The 25,759-nt window shown below is 40.2% G+C and overlaps 1 protein-coding gene across 1 annotated transcript in view; it reads left to right on the plus strand.

Annotated features, from left to right (window-relative positions):
- The first annotated feature begins 766 nt into the window (after positions 1 to 766).
- The window catches only part of pcp4b (Purkinje cell protein 4b), a 30,009-nt gene continuing 5,016 nt past the window's right edge, over positions 767 to 25,759 (plus strand). The window contains exons 1-2 of the mRNA XM_026282855.1: positions 767 to 950; positions 20,579 to 20,630. Coding sequence (XP_026138640.1) covers positions 942 to 950; positions 20,579 to 20,630 — 61 coding nt within the window. The 5' untranslated portion in view covers positions 767 to 941. The remainder of the gene's footprint in view (positions 951 to 20,578; positions 20,631 to 25,759) is intronic.

Raw genomic sequence — 25,759 nt, forward strand, 5'->3', positions numbered from 1 at the left:
ACACACAGAGCAGTGAACACACACACAGACACACTGTGAGCACACACCCGGAGCAGTGGGCAGCCATTTATGCTGCGGCGCCCGGGGAGCAGTTGGGGGTTCGATGCCTTGCTCAAGGGCACCTAAGTCGTGGTATTGAATGTGGAGAGAGAACTGTACATGCACTCCCCCCACCCACAATTCCGTCCGGCCCGAGACTAGAACCCACAACCCTTCGATTGGGAGTCCAACCCTCTAACCATTAGGCCACAACTTCCCAAATATGCCAAATATGCCAAATATGCCAAATATGCCAAATATGACATCTACAATTTAATAAAATTTATGAACGCACATAGAAAAGAGAGAAAATATGGGATTTTTTATGTATCTATTAATCATTATTTTTTACATATATCTATTTAGTAATTTTTTCTGACCATCAAGTGTCAGTTACTCGCAATGTCAACTGGCAGGAAAACATGGTAAGTTCTAACAATTTTTTTTCTTACAATAGATAAAGTGCCAACAATTCGTACAAATGTGCTAAATAATAATCTATTTTAAAGGCTTCGAGTCTCAAAATCTGCTTCGCGTTAATTCAATTACGTCAAAATGGTCGTTTTTTAAAATCCTAGTAAACAGTGTCCCACTAATATAATCCTGGTGGCTGTTTATCCTCGACTGTCAGGCTGCTGTGAAGCTGCGCTCATCATGAGGGACCACTGTCTATGTGAGGGACAGAGACACACAGCTCGTCATTACTGTAGGAGTAAAAGAGCACAGTATTCCAGATAGGAGGGAGGAGATTTGCCAACGGCTCTCCTATTGGTTTAGTGCAACCGTGATGGCATTGAGGAGACGGCTTCATACTTTATAAAGCAGCCTGAGAGTGAGGAAACCACTGTGAAGTCCTTACAGCTGAAGTGCGCTGAGGAAAACCCGTGAGATAACACTGAGCCATGAGTGAGGTAAGTGCACCTCTAGCTTCACCGCATCCAGAGCAGATTTAAAGCAGATTTTCTTAACAGATTTTTATTATATAACAACTTAAAATGGCTTTTGGATGCTGCAGTGTGGTGCTGTGAATCCTTGCTCAGCGTAGTTTGATTCAGTTCAGCTTCTGTAACCACAAATATTTTCAGTTGCCGATGGAAACGTGTTTATTTAAATTCACTTTTTTTTTACACATTGAGGTGAATTTCTCAAGAGCATGCACTGACCATTACACTTTTTTTTGACATAATCATCACATTATACTCAATGTCCACTTTCTATAAGGTATTTTTTTTATCTATCTATCATAAATACAGGGAAAGTTGGGGCTTGATGTCATACTTTTTATTTTGTTTTGGAATCTTCATGTTTGCATAAACACAAGTTTTAGCTGTATAAGGGCATTGGATATTTTCAGATATTCAGATGGATATTTCTGGAGAAAGTGATAAGGTTTATTAAAAACACAGTGATCTTTTGCTACACCCTCACTCAATAGCAGGGCATGTTATCACTATGGGAACCTTTAATTAAAAGGCATGTTAAGCTTTTTATTGGTAGTTCAGCAAAATCTGGATAGTGACCTAAATAATGAAAATACTAAATAATTAATCAGTAGCAAAATATATAGCGTGCAAAACATGTAACTTTCCCGATTATGAGATTGTTGTAAAAATGTAGGTGAACCTTGCCTTAATAGGTTTATGTCAGTGTGATTTTACAACAACCGTATAATGCTTATATATATATATATATATATAGAATTATAATTTTTATATATATATAATATATAGAAATATGAAGTAATAGCCTGTTGTCAGCTTTTTTTCTCTTGCAACATATTGCAGTCTACCTCAGCTTGTGGAGTGCTGGTCTGTTCTGTGTTGTGAATAGAATGGAAAAATAAAGCTAAATGCAAGGAATAAAAACATACATATGTTTGTATGCAAAACCATTGGGACAGAATACATACTTTAGTTGGGAACCAGTGGTCTGTTTCACTAGGAAATGTCTTGTCCATATCAGAATGTCCAGTTTCCCTTTTTTTTGGACTTCTGTCTTTGGTTAAGATTTATCCATCAGAAGGGCTGCAAACTGTAGTGTTTGTGCTTGATTTGTTGGGTACAGCATAATCTCACTGATTCTCTCTCAGTAAATAGTTAATACATTTTTAGAGCGGAAGTGCTTATTAACTTCAAAGCCATTTGTGACATCTTTCTCCAGCAACACGAGCTAGGTGTGTGCGTTTTCTTGATGTTATTTTCTGTGACCTGCAGTGCTTTTGAAAATGATGTGCCAGATGTAACATAGAGAGGGATGCTAATTATGAGAGAGGAAATTAGCATAAACTAAGCCCTGATTTAAGCAGTCAGGTCATTATCATGCATTCAGTTTGCTTCTAAGTATTAGAGCGTTTAATATCTAAAGAAAAGGACCAATTACTGTGAGAGCTGTGATCAAACACCATATGCCACATCTCTCCAGCTTCTTCTCTTTAGCTTTCATGCTGCTTTTCCCTGTAGAAAATTTAGTAGGAGAAAGATGTTTAGTTATTTTTCTATCCATCCCAGCATTGTTTTGTAATTTTTTTTAAATAACATTAAAAATTCAAATCCACATTTTCATTATCAAAGATTCACTACAATTTGAATATTTTTTCCTCAAAATGCAATAAATCCATTTTTTTTTTCAAAATGCAGTAAATCCATTGAATCAATATGAAAGTTATTTTTTATATTGAAACTGATTAAAATGCTTAACATAGTAAGTTGATCCACATATGACAGCCCCTGAACTTGGTCAATACTATTTCTATATACAGGCACTGGACTAAAAATTCATTCATCAGTCATTGTTTCCAAAATGAATTCAACGGGTCATCTTGTTAATGCTATAAATTAATTACAGCAATTAAATTACAATTTCAGCATAAACAAGAACATGAACAAAAACATCACATTAGACTACAAAAGTTCCAAAATTATATTTCCCTTAAATTCAACTTCGAAAAGTGCATTCATCTTTGCCATGTTACATTCATTTAGTTGACTAGTGCTATATGCTGTATTAACAAAAACATAATTGGCAATAAAACTAACACTAACACTGACAAGCTACGCAATATCGCGTTCTTAATCAAATGCAGGATATAGCGCAGCTTGTCAGTGATCTATGGCTCTGTGTACTAAATGCATTTGCTTAATTTCTACCTGAAAGCACGTGATAGATATTTACCGGTACTATTAAAGCTGCAGTAGGTAACTTTTGTAAAAATATATTTTTTACATATTTGTTAAACCTGTCATTATGTCCTGAGAATATGAGACAGATAATCAGTGAAAAAATCAAGCTCCTCCCAGTGGTCCTATTGCCATTTGCAGAAACTCCATCGCTCCCGGTAAAAAACAACCAAAATGTAGAAAAATGTATATAATAAGCGAGTACACCATGAATCCATTTTCCAAACCGTGTTTTTGGCTTGTCCTGATTCACTAGGGTGCACCTAAAAAAAGTGTTTATATTCGGACTATTTTAGATTGCTTCGGGGATACCGCGGCGGAGTAACCCAGTACCTTTGTGATTCTTCATAGACATAAACAGAGAGAAGTAGTTCCGGCTACGATGTTATTCCGCAAGACGCAAGCAGTTCTGTTTATTAACCGATAGAGCATCAAAAGTTACCAACTGCAGCTTTAATCACAGAACCGGCTCTACTGACAAGATGTCCATGGCAATCACATGCAATTTATCATGCAGCCCTTAGGCACTTCACCGTAGGCCAGTGGTTTTCAACAGGTATTGCAGGTGGGCCACCAATTACTATTAAAATAAATAATTTGAAATGATTAAAAGGATTTCTAAATCGCTTTATAGCACCATTTTCCGGGGCCCTGACCTCCCGCATTATGCTATCCGATCCAATCAGAATGCAGTGCCTAGCGCGAAACAGAACATACTTTTACAATACATTTTGGTACATCTTTACTATAGAGATAATTTTGACTTATGTCTGTTCTAGAGATGTTACAACTTTTTGATAAAGTTCTAATTGGTTTTCTTTTGGAAATATTTTCAAATTAATCCTGAATGCATTTATGACTGTAAAAGCATATCGGTGTGTGTCACAATCGCAAAATTGATCAAAGAAATGGTGATACGTTTTTTTTCCCCCATATTGCACAGCCCTAGTTCATTCAACAAATACAGTTAACAATCTAGCTTCTGAGTACTAAGTTATTAACCCAACAATAGCGGGGTCAGTTAATTTTTTTTGCAGTGGGCCGCGCAAACATATGTGTTTGGTTGTGTGGGCCGCGAGTTGAAAAAGGTTGGGAACCACTGCCGCAGGCATTACAATTCCCACTAGCCTTGTCCCTTCATCACAGTAATTGCACTCCTGCTAATTGCACCAGGTGCCTTCACTTAATTTTCATTAGCCTTCCTATATTTAACAGTCCTTTCCTGTTGTCTGTATGGAGTCCTTTCCTTTCATGATCCTGTCTTCTCGTCCTCCGAGACCCCTCGTATTCCGAGTTCCCGTTCTGTTCCCTTTCCTGTTCTTTGCTTGTTAGTTTTTGGACTGCTTTCTGGTTTTGATCCTGGCTTCTGTTGGATTACCCCATTAAAACATACCTGCACTTGGATCTCTCTCTCTCTCCCGGTGTCTTACTGGATCGTGATTGTTACAGTGGAACGGTGTGCTGTGATTGGTTGAGCGGATATATCGCGTTCTGCATTTTGCGTAAAATAAAAAATTGACTTTTCAATACCAATATATATATAAGTAATGGAAATTATAAAATAAAACATAGAATATATAATAAAAATATAATTTTAAAACACTTTTAATTCAATTTTGTAGGTAATGAGCTCAACTCTATAATACTTAAGATTAATTTAATACCAGGTTATGTTAATATAATAACAAAAACACAACAATGATAGCAGCATAACATTTTGTACTTTTATAATTTTTCTAACAATGCATGTAATTTTTATAGTGTGTAAATTTGTCAGCACATGTACAAAATGTAGTTTTAATCTTTTCAGTAAAAAAAAAAAAAAGCATTCAAAATTAACAACAGCTGGTTCCATTTTTTAAATTCCATTTTGTTTGAATTGTGGAAATCATAAGGCCCTGTGAATAAACTCATCACATGGAGAGAGCTGGAGAGCACAGACTGGGGATAGATCAAGAGCCACACGGCACATTTAATCTAAATTTGACAACTCTTGAAAAACTGCCCACATTACTCATTTCAAAATGGTCTCCACGGCTCTCATCTAATTCATCTCTGACCACTCCATGCATCACTCCCCTCACACTGGATTGTTTTATGACATTCAAAGGGCCTTCTACATTTCTCGAAGAAGCAAACGAGATGTCAGGAATCTGATTGGACGTGCTGCTATGAGCAAGAATGTGTCGTGGCATCCAAGCTCCCAATGTTTGCCACAAACTTTCTTTGACTTGCAACTGTCTGATGCAATATTTCCATAAACGGAAGCTGTTCTCATTCTGCCTGTTTTTATTTAATAGGAAGTCAGCTTCCGTATTACATTAGACAAGCATTTGTGCACTTCACAATAATTGTGATGTAATATTTGACTAATGGTACTAAAAGGAGGGGAAGGATACAATTTATGTATAATAACCATTTGACTGTGATGTGAATTTCTTTGAAAAAAAAAATGTGTGAGAATAATAATAGTATGAAATATGAGCAAGATATTAAGACAAAAATACAGTGGTGGATGCATGTTAAAACTGGAACATGAATTACATAAGACTATATAAAAAAATACTAAAAGACTTTCAGAAGTCCACCTCATGCCACTCTAGTGAAGGATTTACTTTTTGCCAGTTTGAAGTTAAGAAATCATTGTTGTTATTTCCCCTTTGCTTAAATCTCCAAAGCATAAGCTGTTTCTTTGAACAGCTGCAAATGAAGTAGTCCAAACGCCAGGCGAAGCCGCAATACGTTTTGCAGTTTGGCCGAAGACATCAACACATCAGCATATTAAGAAGCTTAAGCAAATAGTTTTGTTATCCAAGCTGGATTATGTGAACTTTGCAGTATCATTCTTATAGCTCTGCATGTTTGGTAGTGCTTCTGAAGGCAAGCGTCTCTATAACTACTGCTCATACTGAGCGTACTGAGGATTTGTACAAACCCTTAACCCCAAGTATTAAAATTCCTGGACCATCTGTTTTATGCACATGAGTGATGCTTCAAATCACATGGCTTGTTGAGGAAAGTTGTGCTTTTACTCTTTTAAGTGATTGTAACCACATAGCAACATACTAATAACCACTCGGAGAACCTTAGCAACCAAATATACTGTATGAGCAGCACCCTGGCTATCGCCAACAACAAGCAAAGGTTTAAAAAAGCTTTTGAATACAATTTTAAGTTAAAAGTGCAACATTTCATCGTAACAGCTCCAATAACCAATTGAATGTCTAAAGAACAAGGACCAAGGCATATTTAGAGATCTGGTTTTATCTGGTTTATGCTTATTAGATGCTGCTTTGTTCCATATTATTAAGCACATGAAGTGACAGGAAGTACATCAAAAAAAGCTATGAATATTTGAGTGATCATTTACTTCAATAAAAGGGTCATGAATCACATTGACGATCTACAGACCGACAGTCTAAGTGTTGTTATGAGAATAAATTGTCCCTGTAATGTGTTAGCTTTGGTTTGATTAGTGAGGCGGTATTCATCAGTTGCGTCAGCTCTCAGCACTGGGTTTGTAAGATTCCCTGCTGACTCTACTGCATCTCGCACATGCAATGTAAATATGTAAATTAAATCGATAAAACAAACTGACAAGTTTATTAAGCCCCTTGATGGTGAGAAGTGAATTGAAAGGTGATAGCAGAACATTTAGTCAACTGAACAATAAACTGGGTAGAAACAGTTAATAAATCTCTCCCCGCCAGGGACATGGTGCTAGCTTGATTGATTTAGCCTGTTATTTATAAGATGAGCTCCCTCTCGTGGATTGCTCTGTGCCCTACATTATAAAACTAATTATATGAATAATTTGCATGTTTTTTCCCCTGTAGATCCACTACATAATTTTATGTTTTTGCTCCAAATATAGCAGAGACCATATTTACTGAAGCTGACCACTGGTGTTACAATCAAAGGGAAAAACATGGCAACTCTAGTGAAAACAGTCCCGTCTTCCAAATGAAAGATCGGATAAATTGACACTCCTAGAATTCCCTGCATGTATGTTTTTAAGTAGTAAACGCATTCACATTCAACTAAAAGAGATTATAGCCTAAAAAATATAACCCCTTCACACACACACACACACACACACATACACATGCACCCTTGTCTCTCTCACGTGCCAGTCAGACCAATCGCGGCAATGCATCACATATGCTTAAACTTTTATGTGGCCACGCAACAATAATTTCAGCATGCATTCACTGTATACACCGGGACGTGATGTTGTGACACGATTTTTTGAACGGATGCTTCACCTAAAATGCAGTCCAATGCAAGTAAGCCCAGTGCAGCGTTCTATTGAAAATGAATGTGTGTATTTCTGCTGTACCAAACTGCAATGAAGCAACTGGTCTGACTGGGGTGTCACTCTTCCTCATGCACGGCATGCGTTTACACACACAAAAACACACACAAAAAAAATTTATCCGATCGATTAAGTGCTAGATTAATCGATTACAAAAAGAATCGATTGCAATCATTAGATAGGCGTAGGTATCAAAGTAATGTCTAAGGTTTCCTAGCAGAACATTTCCAAGGCATAACACTGCCTCTGCTGACCTGTCTTCTTCCCATAATGCCTTCTGCTGCCATGCGTCAACTATTCTCCAGGTAAATGGTGCACATGTACTGGGCTATCCACCTAAGCTACAAGAAAACATGATTTATCAGTCCAGGCAAACTTCTTCTATTGCTCCATGGTCCAGTTCCGATGCCAACCTGCCTATAGTAGATGCTTCTGGCAGGGGACAAGGGTTATTACTGGTACCCTGACCAGTCTGCCCCATATGCATGAAATTGCAATGCATCTTTCTATCACAGGCAGCATAATGTTTTTCAGCAATTTAAGCTACAGTAGTTCTTTTGTGTGATCAGACCAGATGGGCTAGCCTCTCACATGCATCAGTGAACCTTGGGCGTTCATGACCCTGGTGCCAGCTCACTGTTTGTCCTTTTTTACAACACTGTTTCCCCTACATACTGGGTACACCCCAACTATACGATTTGACCAGTCATCTAGCATCACTGTTTGGCCCTTATCTAAGTCTCCAGTTCTTTTCGCCTACCCAAATTTCTCTGTTTGAAACAAATGAAATTTAAGAACTGACTGTTCACTTACTATCTGAAGATATTACAGTGGACAGGTGCTATTGTAAACTAATTAATGTTATTCACTTAAAGGGATAGTAGATCCCAAAATAGCAAAATTATGTAATTATAACTTACCCTCATGTTGTTCCAAACCAGTAAGACCTACGTTCGTCTTCGGAACACCGTTTAAGATATTTCAGATTTAGTCCGAGAGCTCTTAGTCCCTCCATTGAAACTGTGTGTATGGTATATTGTTCATGTCCAGAAAGGTAAGAAAAACATCATCAAAGTAGTCCATGTGACATCAGAGGGTCAGTTAGAATGTTTTGAAACATCGAAAATACATTTTGGTCCAAAAATAGCAAAAAGGACGACTTTATTCTGCATTGTCTACTCTTTCGTGTCTGTTGTGAGAGAGAGTTCAAAACACTGGAGTTTGTCATATCCGGTTCACGAACGAATCATTCGATGTAACCGGATCTTTTTGAACCAATTCACCAAATCGAACTGAATCTTTTTAAATGGTTTGCGTCTCCAATACACATAAATCCGCAAATGACATAAGCTGTTAACTTTTTTAATGTGGCTGACACTCCCTCTGAGTTCAAACAAACCAATATCCCGGAGTAATTCATTTAGAGAACTGAAGATGAACACAGAGCCAGATAACGAACAAATGACTCGTTCTATTAACTAAGTTATTGATTACATAATTTTGCTATTTGGGTGAACTATCCCTTTAACCTGTCAGTGGTTTTAATTCTGACAGTGAAATCTATTGCAAAAAAAAAGCTATTGCACCATGCTCTGATCCAACACCTGAGTAATTAGCAAAAGTGAATATACAGTAATGGTGCTGGTGAATTATTAGTTCTGTTAAACTGACTGAATCAAAAAGAGGCAATGCTTTTTAAAGTTTAGTTGACTATTTTTAAAAGTAGACGTTTCTGTAATATAAGACAAGGGATCTGGTGACAGCAGGAGTGGGGTGTTGAGGAAGTGAAACGTTCCTTTGAGGTTTCTGCTACGGCTGCTATTACTGCTATTAACGTTAAAGGAACAAGTCACCCAAAAATAAAAATATGACAGAATTGACAGACAGCTGACAGAAGGGTTTTATTTTTATACCACCATTTACTCACTCAAAAGTGATTTTAAACTTGAATGAGTTTCTTTCTTCTTCTGAACAAATGCTATTTTGAGGAACATGGAAAACCAAACAGTTGCTGGTCCACAGTGACTTGTAAAAATGTTTTGCTACTATCAAATTCAATGTGGACCAGCAACTGTTTTGTTTCCCACACCCTTAAAAATATCTTATTTTGTGTTCAGCATTTTATACAGGTTTGGGACAACGTGACAGTGAGTAAATAATGACAAATTTAATTTTAGTGTGATCTGTCTCTTGACAGTAATGACAATAGGCTGCATTTACATTACATTTTACATTACATTTTACATTTAATCGTTTAGCAGACGCTTTTATCCAAAGCGACTTACAAATGAGAACAATAGAAGAAGTCAGGTCAACAAGAGAACAACAACAGTATACAAGTGCCATGACAAGTCTCCGTTAGTCTACTATAGAACGCATAGCCAGGTTTTTTTTTTTCAATCAATGAAAAGACAAGAAAAGGAAAAGTGCAAGTGTTAGTTGGTTAAGTGCAGGCGAAAAAGACGAGTCTTTAGATGTTTCTTGAAAATGAGTAAAGACTCCGCTGTACGAATTGAGATCGGGAGGTCATTCCACCAGCTGGGCACAGTCCAGGAAAAGGTCTGTGAGAGTGATTTTGAACTTCTTTCGGATGGCACCACAAGGCGTCGTTCACTTGCAGAGCGCAAACTTCTGGAGGGCACGTAAGATTTAACCATTGAGTTTAGGTAAGTTGGTGCCGTGCTAGTGGTCGTCTTATAGGCAAGCATCAGTACCTTGAATTTGATGCGAGCGGCTACTGGTAGCCAGTGTAACCTGATGAGGAGAGGAGTAACGTGAGCTTTTTTTGGCTCATTGAAGACAATCCTCGCTGCTGCATTCTGGATCATTTGCAGAGGCTTGACAGTACATGCAGGAAGGCCCGCCAGGAGAGCATTACAATAGTCCAGTCTGGAGAGAACAAGAGCTTGGACAAGAAGTTGGGTTGCTTGCTCAGACAGGAAGGGTCTAATCTTCCTAATGTTGTATAAGGCAAACCTGCAGGACCGGGTCGTTGTAGCAATGTGGTCTGTGAAGCTTAACTGATGATCCATCACAACTCCTAGGTTTCTGGCTGTCCTCGAAGGAATTATGGTTGACGAGCCCAGCTGTGTAGAGAAGTTGTGATGAAGCAATGGGTTAGCTGGAATCACCAGGAGTTCTGTCTTTGTAAGGTTAAGCTGAAGGTGATGGTCATTCATCCAGCTAGAAATGTCACTCAGGCTGAAATGCGAGCAGCTACCGTCGGGTCATCTGGCTGGAATGAGAAGTAGAGTTGGGTGTCATCAGCGTAGCAGTGATAAGAAAAGCCATGCTTCTGAATGACAGATCCTTAAGATGTCATGTAGATGGAGAAGAGAAGTGGTCCAAGTACTGAGCCTTGAGGAACCCCTGTAGCAATGAGGTGTGACTTTGAAAAATGACCCCTCCAAGACACACTGAAGGATCTGTCAGTGAGGTAGGACTTAACCCACAGGAGTGCAGTTCCAGAGATACCCATCTTTCTGAGGGTGGACAGGAGAATCTGATGATTAACAGTGTCAAAAGCAGCAGACAGGTCCAGTAAGATGAGTACCGAGGATTTTGAAGCTGCTCTTGCTAGTCGCAGGGCTTCAGTAACCGAGAGCAGAGCAGTCTCAGTTGAGTGGCCACTTTTGAAGCCAGATTGGTTGCTGTCCAGGAGGTTGTTCTGTACAAGGAACATAGAAAGCTGGTTGAACACAGCTCGCTCAAGTGTCTTTGCAATGAATGGAAAAAGGGATACCGGTCTGTAGTTTTAAAGAAGCGCTGGATTTAGAGATGGTTTCTTGAGCAGCGGGCTTACCCGAGCCTGCTTGAATGCTGAGGGAAATGTTCCAGAGTGAAGAGAGGAGTTGATAATGTGAGTAAGTGAAGGTATGACTGAAGAAGAGATCGCTTGAAGGAGGTGAGTGGGGATCGGATCAAGTGGACAAGTAGTAGGATGATTGGACAGGAGAATTTTGGAGACGTCATGTTTAATAGGCCTTCTTTCCTTTTAAGACCTGCATGCATCTAATCTACAGACACGTTTAAGTTTTTCTCTCAACTGTTTACTTTCATTTTAGACACAACCAACTTGAGTCTACATAAAAACCTTGTGTGTTTTGACAGTATTAGCGCAAAAGATAACTTAGTTCACTAATCAGGTGCTATTTCACAGGCTTTACGATGTATGCGGCGCTCAGAAAAAGCACAGGTCAGACCAGGGTGCAAATGAAACATTTCAAAGCAAATGCAAATAATGAGAAAGTAACTCTACTGCTGAGTTAACACTGCTGTGAATGCATGTGGCGTTGTACAGTATATGATGGGGGTGCCAGAACTTCAGCTGATAGAATGTGCGCTGTAGCTTGATACTACGATATTTCTTCAAAAGCAGATCGTGGAGACTTTTTTTATCGTCCACGATCAAAAATCTTCATATCACACACCCCTACTGTGACAGCTGATATCTGTCACTTAATTTGTCACACAATCTCGTTCATCTTTAACCTACACATTGCTTCAGTGCTCCGAGCACACAAGAGCTCAAAACATAGATTATTTTGATTTTCATTATTTTCTAGAGAATGAAAAGCAAGCAAACAAAGAAACACAAAATGGCCTGTAAATCAACATTATCAAAACTTTGCTGAAATGTGTTGCACACAATCTACTTTAATGATTTTTATGAAATAAACATAACTATAAAAATGACTTATTATGCCAATATGTTCATTAACTACTGTACTGAATTTATATAAACATATATTTTTCAAACATCATTGTACTGCATTGCATCATACATTCTTACAAAAAAACTACAGAGATTTGATAATAAATTTAGTAATTTAATACTAAGACAAGTTATTGGGAGATATAAAGAGACAACCACTTATGTATAACAGAGAACTGGATGGCTCATGCAACACAAAAAGTCAAGTGACCACACTGCCATATTGCTATTCCCTAGCATTCCCATATATTCTATTAAAATAACACAAAATCTTACACTCTCAGAAAAAAAGTACAAAAGCGATTACTAAAGTGGTGCCTTTTCAAAAGGTACACTGTGTACCTAAAGCAGGGGTGTCCAGACTTGGTGCTGGAGGGCCAGTGTCCTGAAGAGTTTAGCTCCAAAATACCTCAACACACCTGCCTTTAGCTTGATTAGCTGGTTCAGGTATGTGTAATTGGTGTTGGAGCTAAACTCTTCAGGACACCAGCCCTCCAGAACCGAGTTTGTACACCCCTGACCTAAAGTATCCATATTTGTTCCTTAAAGGGGTAGTTCACTTAAAAATTGAAAATGAATCCATAAATTACTCCTCAAGTCATCCTTGGTTTATATAACTTTCTTCTTTCTAACCAATCCAGTTGGAGTTATATAAAAAAAATGGTCTTTGATCTTTCAAGCTGTTTAATGGCACTCAGCATGTGTTGCAGTGCTTCAGTCCAAAAGAAGTTAAATAAAAAGCACCCATCCTTAATAAAAAGTGTCTCACACAGCTCCAGGGGATGAACAAAGTCCTGATGTAGCGAATCGATGATTTGTTAGAAAAATAACAATATTTAAATTGTAATAATCACTTTAATTTTTTCAGGATAGTACACTGGAGACAGAGGTATTAGAATTCAACACAGTGTCTTTATTAAAACAAGAGTTTGTGAGAGGTGAGTAGAGGTTAATTTCAGGTGCGGGTTCTGTGGAGTTCACTTCGGTGAAATACAGGTGAGTTTGTCAATTGTCGAGACATCAAAGCCACACAATTATGGGACACTAATACTTGTCTCTTTGTTTTACAGGGAAAGCCACTGCCCAGATAGTCATACGAGAACACAGGAGATATCAAAGCTTGTAGGGAATTCAGGTAACAGATTTTGTCACAGGCGTTCTGGAGACAGGAGAACAAAGACACACAGATTAGCTTCTCAAAAGGTAAGTATACGTTACTTCTGGCGATCTTCTGAAGTCGAGGTGAGCTGGAGACAAGATCGTGAGGTCGATTCCTGTTTGAGGCTTGACCCAGAACTGGGGTTGAGGTGACTGCTTTATAGTCCCTTTTGATGAGATCGCTGATAGGGAACAGGTGTGGGTGATTTCCTTGACAGGATCCTGACACCACGCGGACCCTTTCTTCCAATGTCGTAGGTGTCTGCCGTGAGGACGTGGAGCCTGGAGAAACTTGAGGCCAACACAATAGTTGAGCTGACAGTGGGAAGAACCAGGGGGGAGCTTTTACAGGAGGACTGGGTGACACCTCGAGGCCGGTCCACGGAGGCGGAACCAGGGTGGCATGACAGAACCAGCGGAGTGGAGTGCTGGTCTGGAAGCCCAAGGCAGAGTGGCTGGCTCACGTGCCTGAGGCGGAGCCGAGGACTCGGCTGACCAGGACAATGATGAGATGAGCAAGGATGACAGGAAAACCGGAGAAAGGGAGGAGCCAGGTGAAGCCAAAGGGGTGGCGGGTCAAGGCGAAGCCGGAGACACGGAAGTCCATGGCGGAAGCTGAGCGACGACCAACCGAGGTTTGTCTGGATGGACGAGGAAGCCCAGAGGAGTCCTTGGGCAGACGGGCCTCGGTGGAGCCAAAGGGATGCAGAGCCGTCACGAAGCCGGCAGGCTGACAGGCGAAGGTGGAGACATGGGTCTGGAGGGCCGAAGTGCAGCAGGGGACTCCGTGCAATCCTGAGCTGGTGAAAAGGAAGTCTTGTCGGGGCCTAACGGGAGATCAGGAGTCTCTTCTGGGCTTAACGGGAGATCGGGAACCTCTTAGGAGCCTGACGGGAGATCAGGAGTCTCTTCTGGGCTTAACGGGAGATCGGGAACCTCTTAGGAGCCTGACGGGAGATTGGGAGCCTCTTCAGGGCTTAACTGGGGATCGGGAACCACTTCTGGGTCCAACTGGGGTTCAGAAACCCTCCCTGGGCTTAACTGGTGATCGGGAGACCATCCTGGGCTTAACTGGGGGTTGGGAACCCATCCTGGGCTTTGACTGGGGATCTATCGGGGGAAGATCTGTGGAGTCGTCGTCTATAGGTTCCCCAAAAACCTCTCTAAAATGGCGAATGAAGTTCAGGAAGGACGAAGTGACTGCAGTCTCCTGAAACCACAACGCTTCGTCCCATCTCAACGTGGCTCCGGATAATTGCAGGATAATTAATTATATCTTTGACCTTTCCGTGGGGTATTGATGAGCGTGTTGTTCCAGGACGAGCGAGCATTGTGATAGGAACTTGTTGCAATTCTCCACCCAGCCAGAGAAGGGCGCTAGTCGTGAGACTGTGCTGATGATGTACATCAACATAATCAGAACAAAATCACACAGGTTAGCTTCTCAAAAGGTAAGTATACATTACTTCTGGTGATCTTCTGAAGTCGAGGTGAGCTGGAGACAAGATTGTGAGGTCGATTCCTGTTGGAGGCTTGACCCAAAACTGGGGTTGAGGTTACAGCTTTTATAGTCCCTTTTGATGAGATCGCTGATAGGGAACAGGTGTGGGTGATTTCCTTGACAGGATCTTGACAAATCTAGCTCGCGCTGACAGTTGTACATGGAAGCCCCGGGAGGATGACATATGAGGTCATTGGGTGATTTCAGCTCAAGGATTTGGCTGGCAGTTAATAACGCCCAGTGAGGAATAGCAATATGGCCGCTTGAAACGATGAAATGATACTCTCCAACAAATATGTGCAAGTTTGAATAAACTATATATAAAAGGGTTGAATAGCTTAGGTAACATTGTTAAATGTAATTATTTTTAATACAGTGCACTGAATAAAATATAGTTAGATGTTTCATGTTTTTTAATTGTAGATTAAAATAGTTAAAGATGAGACCAGTGGTAAATAAAGGTGGTCCTAATGTAAATTCTATGTCAGATAATAGTTATTATTCAAGTAACTAATAAGTAATTAATAATAATAATTTCAGTAGTTTCCTAGTGCTTCACAAAATGCAGATATCTAGCTATATCGGTCAGGAATATTGTACTGTATGTAACAGACTTTCATGTTTTAGTTCAAGATAATTTCTTGCACAGAAAGAACACAAGTAATCTGAATGCAGTTTGAGTTTGCGGCCTGATTCCTTGTGTCTTCCTCAAATTTTTAATTCACAGTGAAAGCCACACAGAAGTTCTGTAGACTGCAATCAACAAGCTCCTAAAATAGCACTACAATGGCTGTGGGGAATCATTTAGTTATTCAGCTCATAATGATAATTGTATCTTTTGTTTTCCATCTTTTACAACTGAAGTAACAGGCATATGTGCAGTTCCTCTTTATGAAACGTACTAAATTCAGATTTTGATTTAGCAGCATTTAAACTGATAATGTGAAACTTACAGACTTACTAATACCCAATAACATATATATTACATATGCCTTTATTCACCCAACCCCCACACACAATTTATGTCCAGTCCTGAATGTTTTTTTTTTTTTTTTTTTGCTGTGCCATGTGGTTTGATAAGCATAGTGTTTACATTTTTAGGAGCATCAGTTTGTGCACATGAATCTTGATTAGTAGAACATACAGTAATATAACAAAAAAGTGCACATTTCTCCATGGTTCTGAGCGAGCAGGCAGCCTGAGGAAGCTGTCTGTGGGGCACTGCTGTTCCCACAGACACTTCAACACTGATTCTCGCATGATGGTCACAAAACAGCTGTGACGCACTGCCAGCCACAGAAAACGAAGAAAGTGTGTTAACTGAATACACTGGGGATGAGGGATGCTGAGTGTCTTGGGGTGTTACTTTCAAATATTTATTTAAAACCTTGCCGTTGTATCCTGTGTGGAACACAGAGGGAGATGCTTTGCAAAATGTCTGAGCTGCCCTTTTCTATAGAATGCGATTCATTTCAGGTGCTGTGTGAGAAAGTTGTTGTTCTCTGAAAATCTTGTCCTCCACCAGATATCATAACTGAAAAAATGAAACGGAGTGTTTACTATTGTCATTTTGCATTATTGACACACTTTTTACCTATTTAATACTGTGCTTTCACAAAATCTGTATTGTAATATATATAAAAAAGGTGACTTGACTATTAGCCCTTGTGTTAAATGTAATGATAATAAATGATTTAATAATATGCAAGTGTTATACAATATTTATAAAAAAATACAATAAAACTAATTTATATTTTTATTCATTAAACCTAATTAAATTTAGAAAACACAAAACGTTTTGTTCAACAAACTTCATTAACCTAAAAAAGAGAAGCCCCAATAAAATCTGATATTAATTATTACATGTAACAAGTAAACAACTTAACTCTAAAACTTTGAACTCCCCAATTCAGTTCCTTGTAAAGCCTGCATGTAACTAATCCACTGTCAAAAAAAAAAAAAAAAAAAGATTCATGTCTCAACATACAAGGATTAAGTGTTTTGTATGTAATGACATAAAATTGCTTTAGTTCATTATAATAAATTGAAAAAGCAGTGTTTATAAATATTAATGTTATCACATATGGATATTTAGTACTAAAAAGAAAATGTTGTTGCCATTTTTTTTTTTTGTTGAACTATTCCTAAAATATAATGTTGTGTTTGCACTATATACCACTTTAAATACCACTTATTTATCCATAATATATTGCAGTGCAAGATTTTTTTTTCTTTTCCTGTATGTAACAAGCATTTTGAATTAAAGCTTTGGATATCTTGGCTCTTCAGATAGAGGTCATTGTAATAGCTTTTTAATTTCTATGCAAAACTAGACTTCGCTGCAACCTTGATTTAGAGTTTTTAACACTAAAGAAAGCACTTTCCTTCAAATGCAGAAGACCTTAGCAACATAATTGGTTTTCTAAGTAGCGACCCTGTGTTTTTGTTGAAGGAGCCTCTCTCTCTCTGCTCGTGTCCTGTGCTTGCGCAAGGAAAAGCCAACAAAAGAAGCGTGTTTACTTTGAACGTTGTCTTTTCCGACTCTGTGCTGAGTGGAAACAAGATTGCATGTGTGTCTGACATTCTCTAAAGAAGTTCTCTGTAATTGCCAGTGCTGTGGTTTGATTATGGCTGCATCCCTCTGGGAGTGTCTCTGTGTGCGTGTGCGAGTGCGAGTACGGTTCTCTTTCTTGTCAAAGCAACATAATTAGAATTTCTTTGCAGTTACTGTAATGTTTTTCCCTACAGTTTGCCGCTTCAGTAAAAACACCTCTCCGTGCAGTCGTATGATTGTGAATAGTAAGCAAGGGTTAAACTGGGATTTTGCAGGCTGTGAAATCAAAAAAGTTCATTCAGTTTGGCTGTAACTGAATAACACTGAAAAACACTGACATAACCCTAAGTACTAGTTATACCCTTTGGCATTACTAGAAAATAAACTAAAATAAAAGATCTACTAAAAAATAAGACACAACATCACACAGAAGATACCATGTAAGGGTTATTGATAAAAGCAAAAGGTCTCAGTGTTGGAACAGAAATCAGTAGAATAGACCATAGTCAGGGTACAAAAACGAGGATGTGAGGGATAGATGTAGAGTGTGTCCAGTGAAATTCACTTTCAACAGCATACTGATTTTTCAGCAAAAAAATAAACACTAAAACTCTATAAAACTGTTCTGATAGATCTGAGATGTGAAAATTACATTATCTAGCATCTTTATACAGTGTGTGTCATTATAAAGACTGCAAGTCTATTCCTCAAAGCCGATCTGATTAAGGTCTTTACTGTGAAATTGGCCTTATTATTTAATAATAGTTTAAAAAATACACAAATTGTGGCTATGAAACATATCAGAATGATATACTGTACTAGTTTGAGTTTCACAGGATGGGTATTATCTGACAGAAGAATCAACAAAAGCACTCTACCCCTTTAAATATTCATGGCTGATAAATTATCTTTATACACTTAGGCAGGTTTAGCAGCAAGTAATTTTTGGACCCTGTCTATAGTATATCACATGTTTAAATGCATGAAAGCTTTAATTAAAAAGAGTCAAAGGAAACATTAAACAGGAGGGTTGTATGTGTTTCTGCATTGCATGAAAGGACATGCAGGTTGCCTGAGCTCCTCACATCAAAGCACTACAAACACTGTTTGAAATTCAGTTAATAATGCAGGAGAGGATGTGCCCAGGGAAAACATGTTTGGTCGATGTCTTCTCACTCGCTCAGCTGTTTACCTGCACCCCGTTTTCCTGATATTTTTGAACGTGACTTCAGATCCAAACACACAATTTGGTTTGGTTTGGTTTTGGTGTAAAACAAAGATCATAAACCGTGATTCATATTCACACCATTAGCCCATGCTTTTCTCTCCTGTTTTATTTTTTAAGGTACTTCTTGTACTATTCTTAGCATTCATTTTTTTGCAGTCATAACTGTCATAAACACAGGATTTCCACTTACTTTTTAAGCCACAGGCCTCTAATACTTTTTTATCTCATTGTTATATAACTTCTCTTACTAGGTTACATATTAAAAGAACTCACTTTTAAGAAGCCCTTCCCAACTTTTTTGAGGACATGTACACACTTTTCTTTAATGTGGGATTTTTCAAAAATATCAGACACTATAACAACAAGAATGTTTGATGTCAGAGGCAACACACAGGGAAAAACATGTATAAATTCATTTCATGCTTTTAAGAGCACTAGGTATGTTTATTTACTACGATGTAATAGCATATTTACATATTTATAAAATATAAAATATGTTGACTGGGAGGAATAATAATAGACAATATCCGGTTGTTTTATTTCAATAAAAAATATAAAAAGTAATGCAAAATTATATATTTTCTTTTCATCATAAGAAAGAAACACATACAGTTTTGGAACAACATAAGAAATTATGACATATTTTGGGTGAAGTGTTTCTTTAACTAACCTTCTCTCCATTTACAGTGGGTACGGAAAATATTCCCCTTAAATTTTTCATTCTTTGTTATATTGCAGCCATTTGCTAAACTCATTTAAGTTCATTTTTTTTCCTCATTTATGTACACACAGCACCCCATATTGACAGAAAAACACAGAATTGTTGACATTTTTGCAGATTTATTAAAAAAAGAAAAACTGAAATATCACATCGTCGTAAGTATTCAGACCCTTTGCTCAGTATTTAGTAGAAGCACCCTTTTGATCTAATACAGCCACGAGTCTTTTTGGGAAAGATGCAACAAGTTTTTCACACCTGGATTTGGAGATCCTCTACATTCCTGTCAGGTTGGATGGTAAACGTTGGTGGACAGCCATTTTCAGGTCTCTCCAGAGATGCTCAATTGGGTTTAATTCAGGACTCTGGCTGGGCCATTCAAGAACAGTCATGGAGTTGTTTTTATTTTAGCTGTGTGCTTAGGGTCATTGTCTTGTTGGAGTGATCCATTCTTCCGTCGGGCCACTCTGCCATAAAACCCCGACTGGTGGAGGGCTGCAGTGACGCTTGACTTTCTAAAACTTTCTCCCATCTCCGGACTGCATCTCTGGAGCTCAGCCACAGTGATCTTTGGGTTTTTCTTTACCTCTCTCACCAAGACTCTTCTCCCCCAGTAAAAAAGTTTGGCTGGACGGCCAGCTCTAGGAAGGGTTCTGGTCATCCCAAACATCTTCTATTTAAGGATTATGCAGGCTACTGTGCTCTTAGGAACCTTAAGTGCAGCAGAAATCTTTTTGTAACCTTGGCCAGATCTGTGCCTTGCCACAATTCTGTCTCTGAGCTCTTCAGGCAGTTCCTTTGACTTCCTGATTCTCATTTGCTCTGACATGCACTGTGAGCTGGAAGGTCTTATATAGACAGGTGTGTGGCTTTCCTAATCAGATTCAATCAGTATAATCAAACATGCAATATTTCAGTATTTCTTTTTTAATAAATCTGCAAACATTTCAACAATTCTGTGTTTTTCTGTCAATATGGGGTGTTGTGTGTACATTAATGAGGAAAAAAAATAACTTAAATGATTTAAGCAAATGGCTGCAATATAACAGAGAGTGAAAAATTTAAGAGGGTCTGAATAATTTCCAAACCCACTGTATTTCAGCTGGCTTGTAAAATGATTATTGAAAGTAAAAAAATATTTGAATTCAGTTCTGTTCTCTTATTCCATTCAACAGAGGCAAGGATCCGGAGCAGTCGGTGGCAACAGCAAAACCTCTGGGGCACAAGGTACTGAGAAAAAATTCCACACTAGAAATGGAACACATCACAGACCTTTAATCATTTTACGGCAGATTTTACTGTGAATACAAATAGCATGTCTCAGGACTTTTTTTTTGTCGTGGAAGAGAAAAGATTCATCATGCTGTTGAGTTTACCCCAAACAACCTTAAGCGTACAGAAAAGCCCAGTATCCCATCTGAAATCTTCCGGCATAAGCATTTTAAAGTATTCCCTGAAGTGTCCCACCAAACTAAAATGTTCTGCGCTGTGCTCACTGAAGGAAGAAAGAGTCTGGTAAGCATTTTAAAAACGTGTGTCTGCGTATGAAAAAAAGACTGAAGAAGGAGGTAAAGAATGAAAAGGGTTGAAGTAATGAACATGGTCCCCAGTGTTTTAGCTAAGGCCAACTAAATGGAACTGAACCAACAAATTGGCCCATACATCTTAAATCAGACTTAAAAGACTTGAGGGTTTTTGTGTTGTTGGTTTTCTTCCTGATGAAGTAATGCTCTTGAGGTCACTGAAGCCCTGGGGAGAGCTGGGTACAGAGCTTATTGGACAAGGTGTAAGAACTGCATCTCAAAGCATGCTGATTTCACTGAAGCTTGAATCTTCACAGAATTGCATGGTCTTATTGTAAATGATGCTTTAGACACTGGAAAAATAAATATAGTGCATTGCTACCGCCAACTCTTTTACTTTAATATTAGGCATGATATACTACATACAGAATTCAAAATCTACTGCTAAATCCAAATAATATTCAGTGGCCCCAAAAAGTATAGAACAAATTTGGAGAAATTTAGCATTACATTTGCGCACCAGTGGATCCTCTGCAGTGAATGGGCGCCGTCAGAATGAGTCCAAACAGCTGATTAAAGCAATATTAATGATAAATGACTTTTTTTTTGCCAGAAACGATGATTAGAAGTTAAAAGCGTTGTGTGGATTACTTTTGGATTATTGTGATGTTTTATCAGCTGTTTGTACACCCGTTCACTGCAGACGATCCATTGATGAGCAAGAGTGCATTGCTACATTTCTCCAAATCTGTTCTGATGATGAAACATACTCATCTACTATACATTTCGGATGGCTTGAGGGTGAGTACATATCAACAAAATGAAATTTTTGGGGGTGAACTATTCCTCTAAACCACATAGAAATGTTTGGTTAGATTTTATTTTAAGGTGTCTCTGTTACACTGCAGTTATACATTCAATTATATGCTTGTACTTACTATAGGGTTAGGGTTAGAATTAGTGTTACTTGCATGTAACTATGCATAATTTATTGTTATTATAATAGAAAGTACATGTAACGTGTAACAACGACACCTTAAAATAAAGTTTTACTAAATGTTCTTGCATTAGATACAAAATATCAAATCAAGCAAACAAATAATGCTAAGCTTTTGCAAGAATTAATTTCTCAGCAGCCAATTCAATGCAGCAAACACTCCTTGAAAGTTGCACTGAATATCCTGCAGTACAGGAGCTTGTAATATTTCTAGGAGGATGGGAAGAAAATACTATTGAAGCGCTTGATGTGCTTCCACCCACTCATGTGCAAGAGCAAGGACGTTCATACACAAAACTACGGATTCATATGCATGCAAATGCATCTATTCATCCTGCTCGCCTTTGTGAAGAAAGACATGCAGGGAAGCTATACAGGCGTATCCAGCCAGTGACCGCATGTAATGCTGGCCTAAAAAGATATTGCAGGTATTAAGAGAGAAGGCATGTTAATGCCAAAAGGAATTGAAAATAAATGAGTTTCTTAGGAATCATTAAACTGGGGAATTACACGTGATGTCTTCATAAGTCCACATGCACAGTGCAGATTGGACCAATGAGTTTGTGGTTTATTGTGGCCATTTGTAAAGGTAGTAAATGCAACTTTAAGTCCTAACTAGTCCTTAGGCATTGAACTTGAAGTTTCTCATGGAAGATAATTGTTTGGTAATTACGTGCATTGGGTTTAGTCTCAACCGGATGATGATGTCTGTTATTTATCGCAGTATGTATTGCACAAAAAATATGTAAAAAATAGTTATTACTGTATATAGATGAAGGTTTCTTACTCAGTTGATGTGTGTATACAAAGGAAAATGGTAAGAAAACCTCTCATTCAATGACTCAAACATGAGGCCTGCTCTCTCTAGGATCTTTCCTTTCTCGCTGTGCTTAACGTCTATGTCAAGGTTTTCCTCCTCCCTGCTTAAATTGCTATTGAATTTTCCAACAGTCTAATGTGTTGTTTCATGTCAGAGGTATTTGCTATTGAGCATTGATTTCTTACCAAAACAACAGATAACCTTCACATCTTGTACTTTCATGAATAGTGCTTGAAACTCTTTTACCATCACTCTGTACAAAAAATAAATAAATATATATATGTGCTGTTTTATTTTGCATTTACTTTATATGAGGTTAGCATTTTCAATATTGAATCAAGATGTGATTTTAAAACCCTGATTTTTGTTTAATTTATTTATTTCAAATTAAAATTGATGTATTATTGAAAGCTTGGAGTAATAAAATAAAGGATGTAATAAAAAAAGACACCATTCATACCTTAATAGTTAGTAGTTTACAAATATTGGTTAGTAGTTAATGATACTGTACATTTTTTATTAAAATAGCAAGGCTGAATGGATTACTTGGAAGCGGTCAACACAACAATCTATATAATTTGGGGAGATTGTTTTGCTTCTCTATCCACCATGCTCTAGAAAGGTTCAAAACAGTATGCATTTCTGACATTCAGAAGAAGAAATATCATGTAGGTTGAGTGCAAATTAATTTTGTTAGATAATATTTTATATATATATATATATATATATATATATATATATATATATATATAAGCATTATATATATATATATTGTGACGAGCACTCCCAGAGGAATCAGCGTCGCCCTGGAAACCAAACCAAAACACCTGCACGTCCTCGTCACCGGCTGATCGGTCACAGCTGCTCCCCATCAGCCAGCACAGTGAAAAGCAGCACATGTTGCACTGAGAAGAGGTTCTCAACCAGAACGCAAAGCTGGACTAACCCCTCTCTCCTATCCCCACAGAAAGCAGCGAGTGACCGACAGCCCACACCCTTTGGAGCACGTCAGGACACCCACTTTCCCCTTGATTGGCACAGAGGAGCACGGAGAGCACACGGGGAGCACCAACCAGCGGAAAGCAGATCAGGACACTTCACCAGGCACCCTTCACTTTTTCAATAAACCCACCCTCCGGGGCTTTTGATTTCACGTACCTCTTGTCGAGTGGTTCTTCACCCCGTGACAGTGGTGGAGAATGCGGGCAGAACAGTGAGGAATCACCGACAAGGTCACCGCCCCAACTCCTAATTTTTTTTGCTTTCTGTCAGCAGCACCACGGAAGGCGGCACGCGCGGCCCCGCGATGGAGGACGTCTTACAACGCCTCGCTGAGGTTAGCATCCGCCAGCAGCAAATAGCGGAACACCTCGCCACTCGCCTGGGCAGGACGGAGGATGAACTCGCCGCCGTCCGGGCGGCCGCGGCCCAGCGCGTTCCGCTACCTGAGCCTCGGGCACAAGCCACCCGTCTGTTGCCCAAGATGACGGCCGATGACAATGTGGAAGCCTTCCTTCAGGTCTTTCGAAAACACTGCCCACCGAGAGGGATGGCCAGAGGACGAGTGGGCACGTGCGCTGGCACCCCTACTCACCGGTGAAGCACAGAGGGCTTACTTCTCGCTCCCCCTGACGAGTGCCGACAGTTATGTCGAAGTGAAGCGAGAGATCCTGGCGAGGCTGGGCCTCTCCCCTGTAAGTGCCGCCCAGCAGTTCCACGAGTGGGAATACAAGCCCCGGGTGCCAGCCCGTGCCCAGGCAGCCGAACTCAGCCGCCTCGCCCAACACTGGCTGTTGGCAGGAAACCCCACACCAACACAGGTAGCGGAACGAGTGGTGGTCGATCGCCTCCTGCGCGCACTACCTCGCGCCCACCGACAGGCCGTCGGCATGAGGGACCCACGTGACGTCCGGGAACTAGTGGAGGCGATCGAGCTGGCGGATGCCGTCCATCCCAGCGGGGCAGGGGACCGGCTGCCGCCATTCCCCCGGAGGGTGGTCCAGGAGCGACGCCCGCTCGAAGGCACCGCGCGACCCGTCAGCAGGCCGACGGTTCCCCCACCGCGAGATGAGCCCATGCCAAGTGCCGAACCACCGTCGCCTCCGCGAGCCTGGCTGGCAGGCTGCATCCTTCACCAACGGGTGCCGGCGGGAGCCCCCGAAGCAGATGTGAAGGTGGATGGAAGACGGTTCCGGGCCCTGTTGGACTCAGGCAGTGCGGTCACCCTCATCCAGGCGCGGCTGTGCGCCTCGCGAAGCGGCCGGAAGAACTTCCTACCGATTACCTGTGTGCACGGAGACACTCGTCAAGTACCGGCCCGTGAGATGGTCATTTCGTCCCCCCAAGGCACCTGGCCAGTGGAGGTAGGCCTGGTGAAGGACCTGCCGGTGGCCGTACTGCTTGGAAGGGATTGGCCCGGCTTCGAGAAGCTGCTGTCCGCCGCTGCTCAGCCTGCCAGCCCCAAGGGGAACCGTCGAAGACCGAGGCGGCCGCCTGGACCCCGCCGCCGACCGGCCCTGCTCGTCTCCGACAGTGGGAGAGAAGGTGAGGCCCCCTCCCAATCTACTAATCTGTTTTATGATGTCTACCAACAGGCCGCTGGAGGGGGCTCTTTCGCCAAGGAACAGCGGGAGGACAACCGACTCAAGCACTGTTGGAGCCAGGTGCGAGTCGTGGATGGAGAGGACGTCCTCCCCCGGCCCCACCCTCTCCCACATTTTGTCGTAGAGAATGGCCTGCTGTATTGTGTCGCCCAGCGTAGGGGGGAGGAGAAAAAGTTACTAGTTGTGCCTCGTGCCAAGACCGAGACCATTCTGGAGCTGGCCCATTCCCACCCCATGGCAGGACACCTCGCGGCAGCCAATACTGCCCAACGCATCCGCGACCGTTTCCATTGGCCGGGCCTGGACGCCGAGGTAAAGCGGTTCTGCCAGGCCTGCCCGACCTGTCAGGCCACGTCGCCCCGGACTCCTCCCCCCAGCCCGCTCATCCCGCTGCCTATCATCGAGGTGCCCTT

The sequence above is a fragment of the Carassius auratus genome, chromosome 15 (genome assembly GCF_003368295.1).
Source record: "Carassius auratus strain Wakin chromosome 15, ASM336829v1, whole genome shotgun sequence".
In the NCBI taxonomy this organism is placed as follows: Eukaryota; Metazoa; Chordata; class Actinopteri; order Cypriniformes; family Cyprinidae; genus Carassius; species Carassius auratus.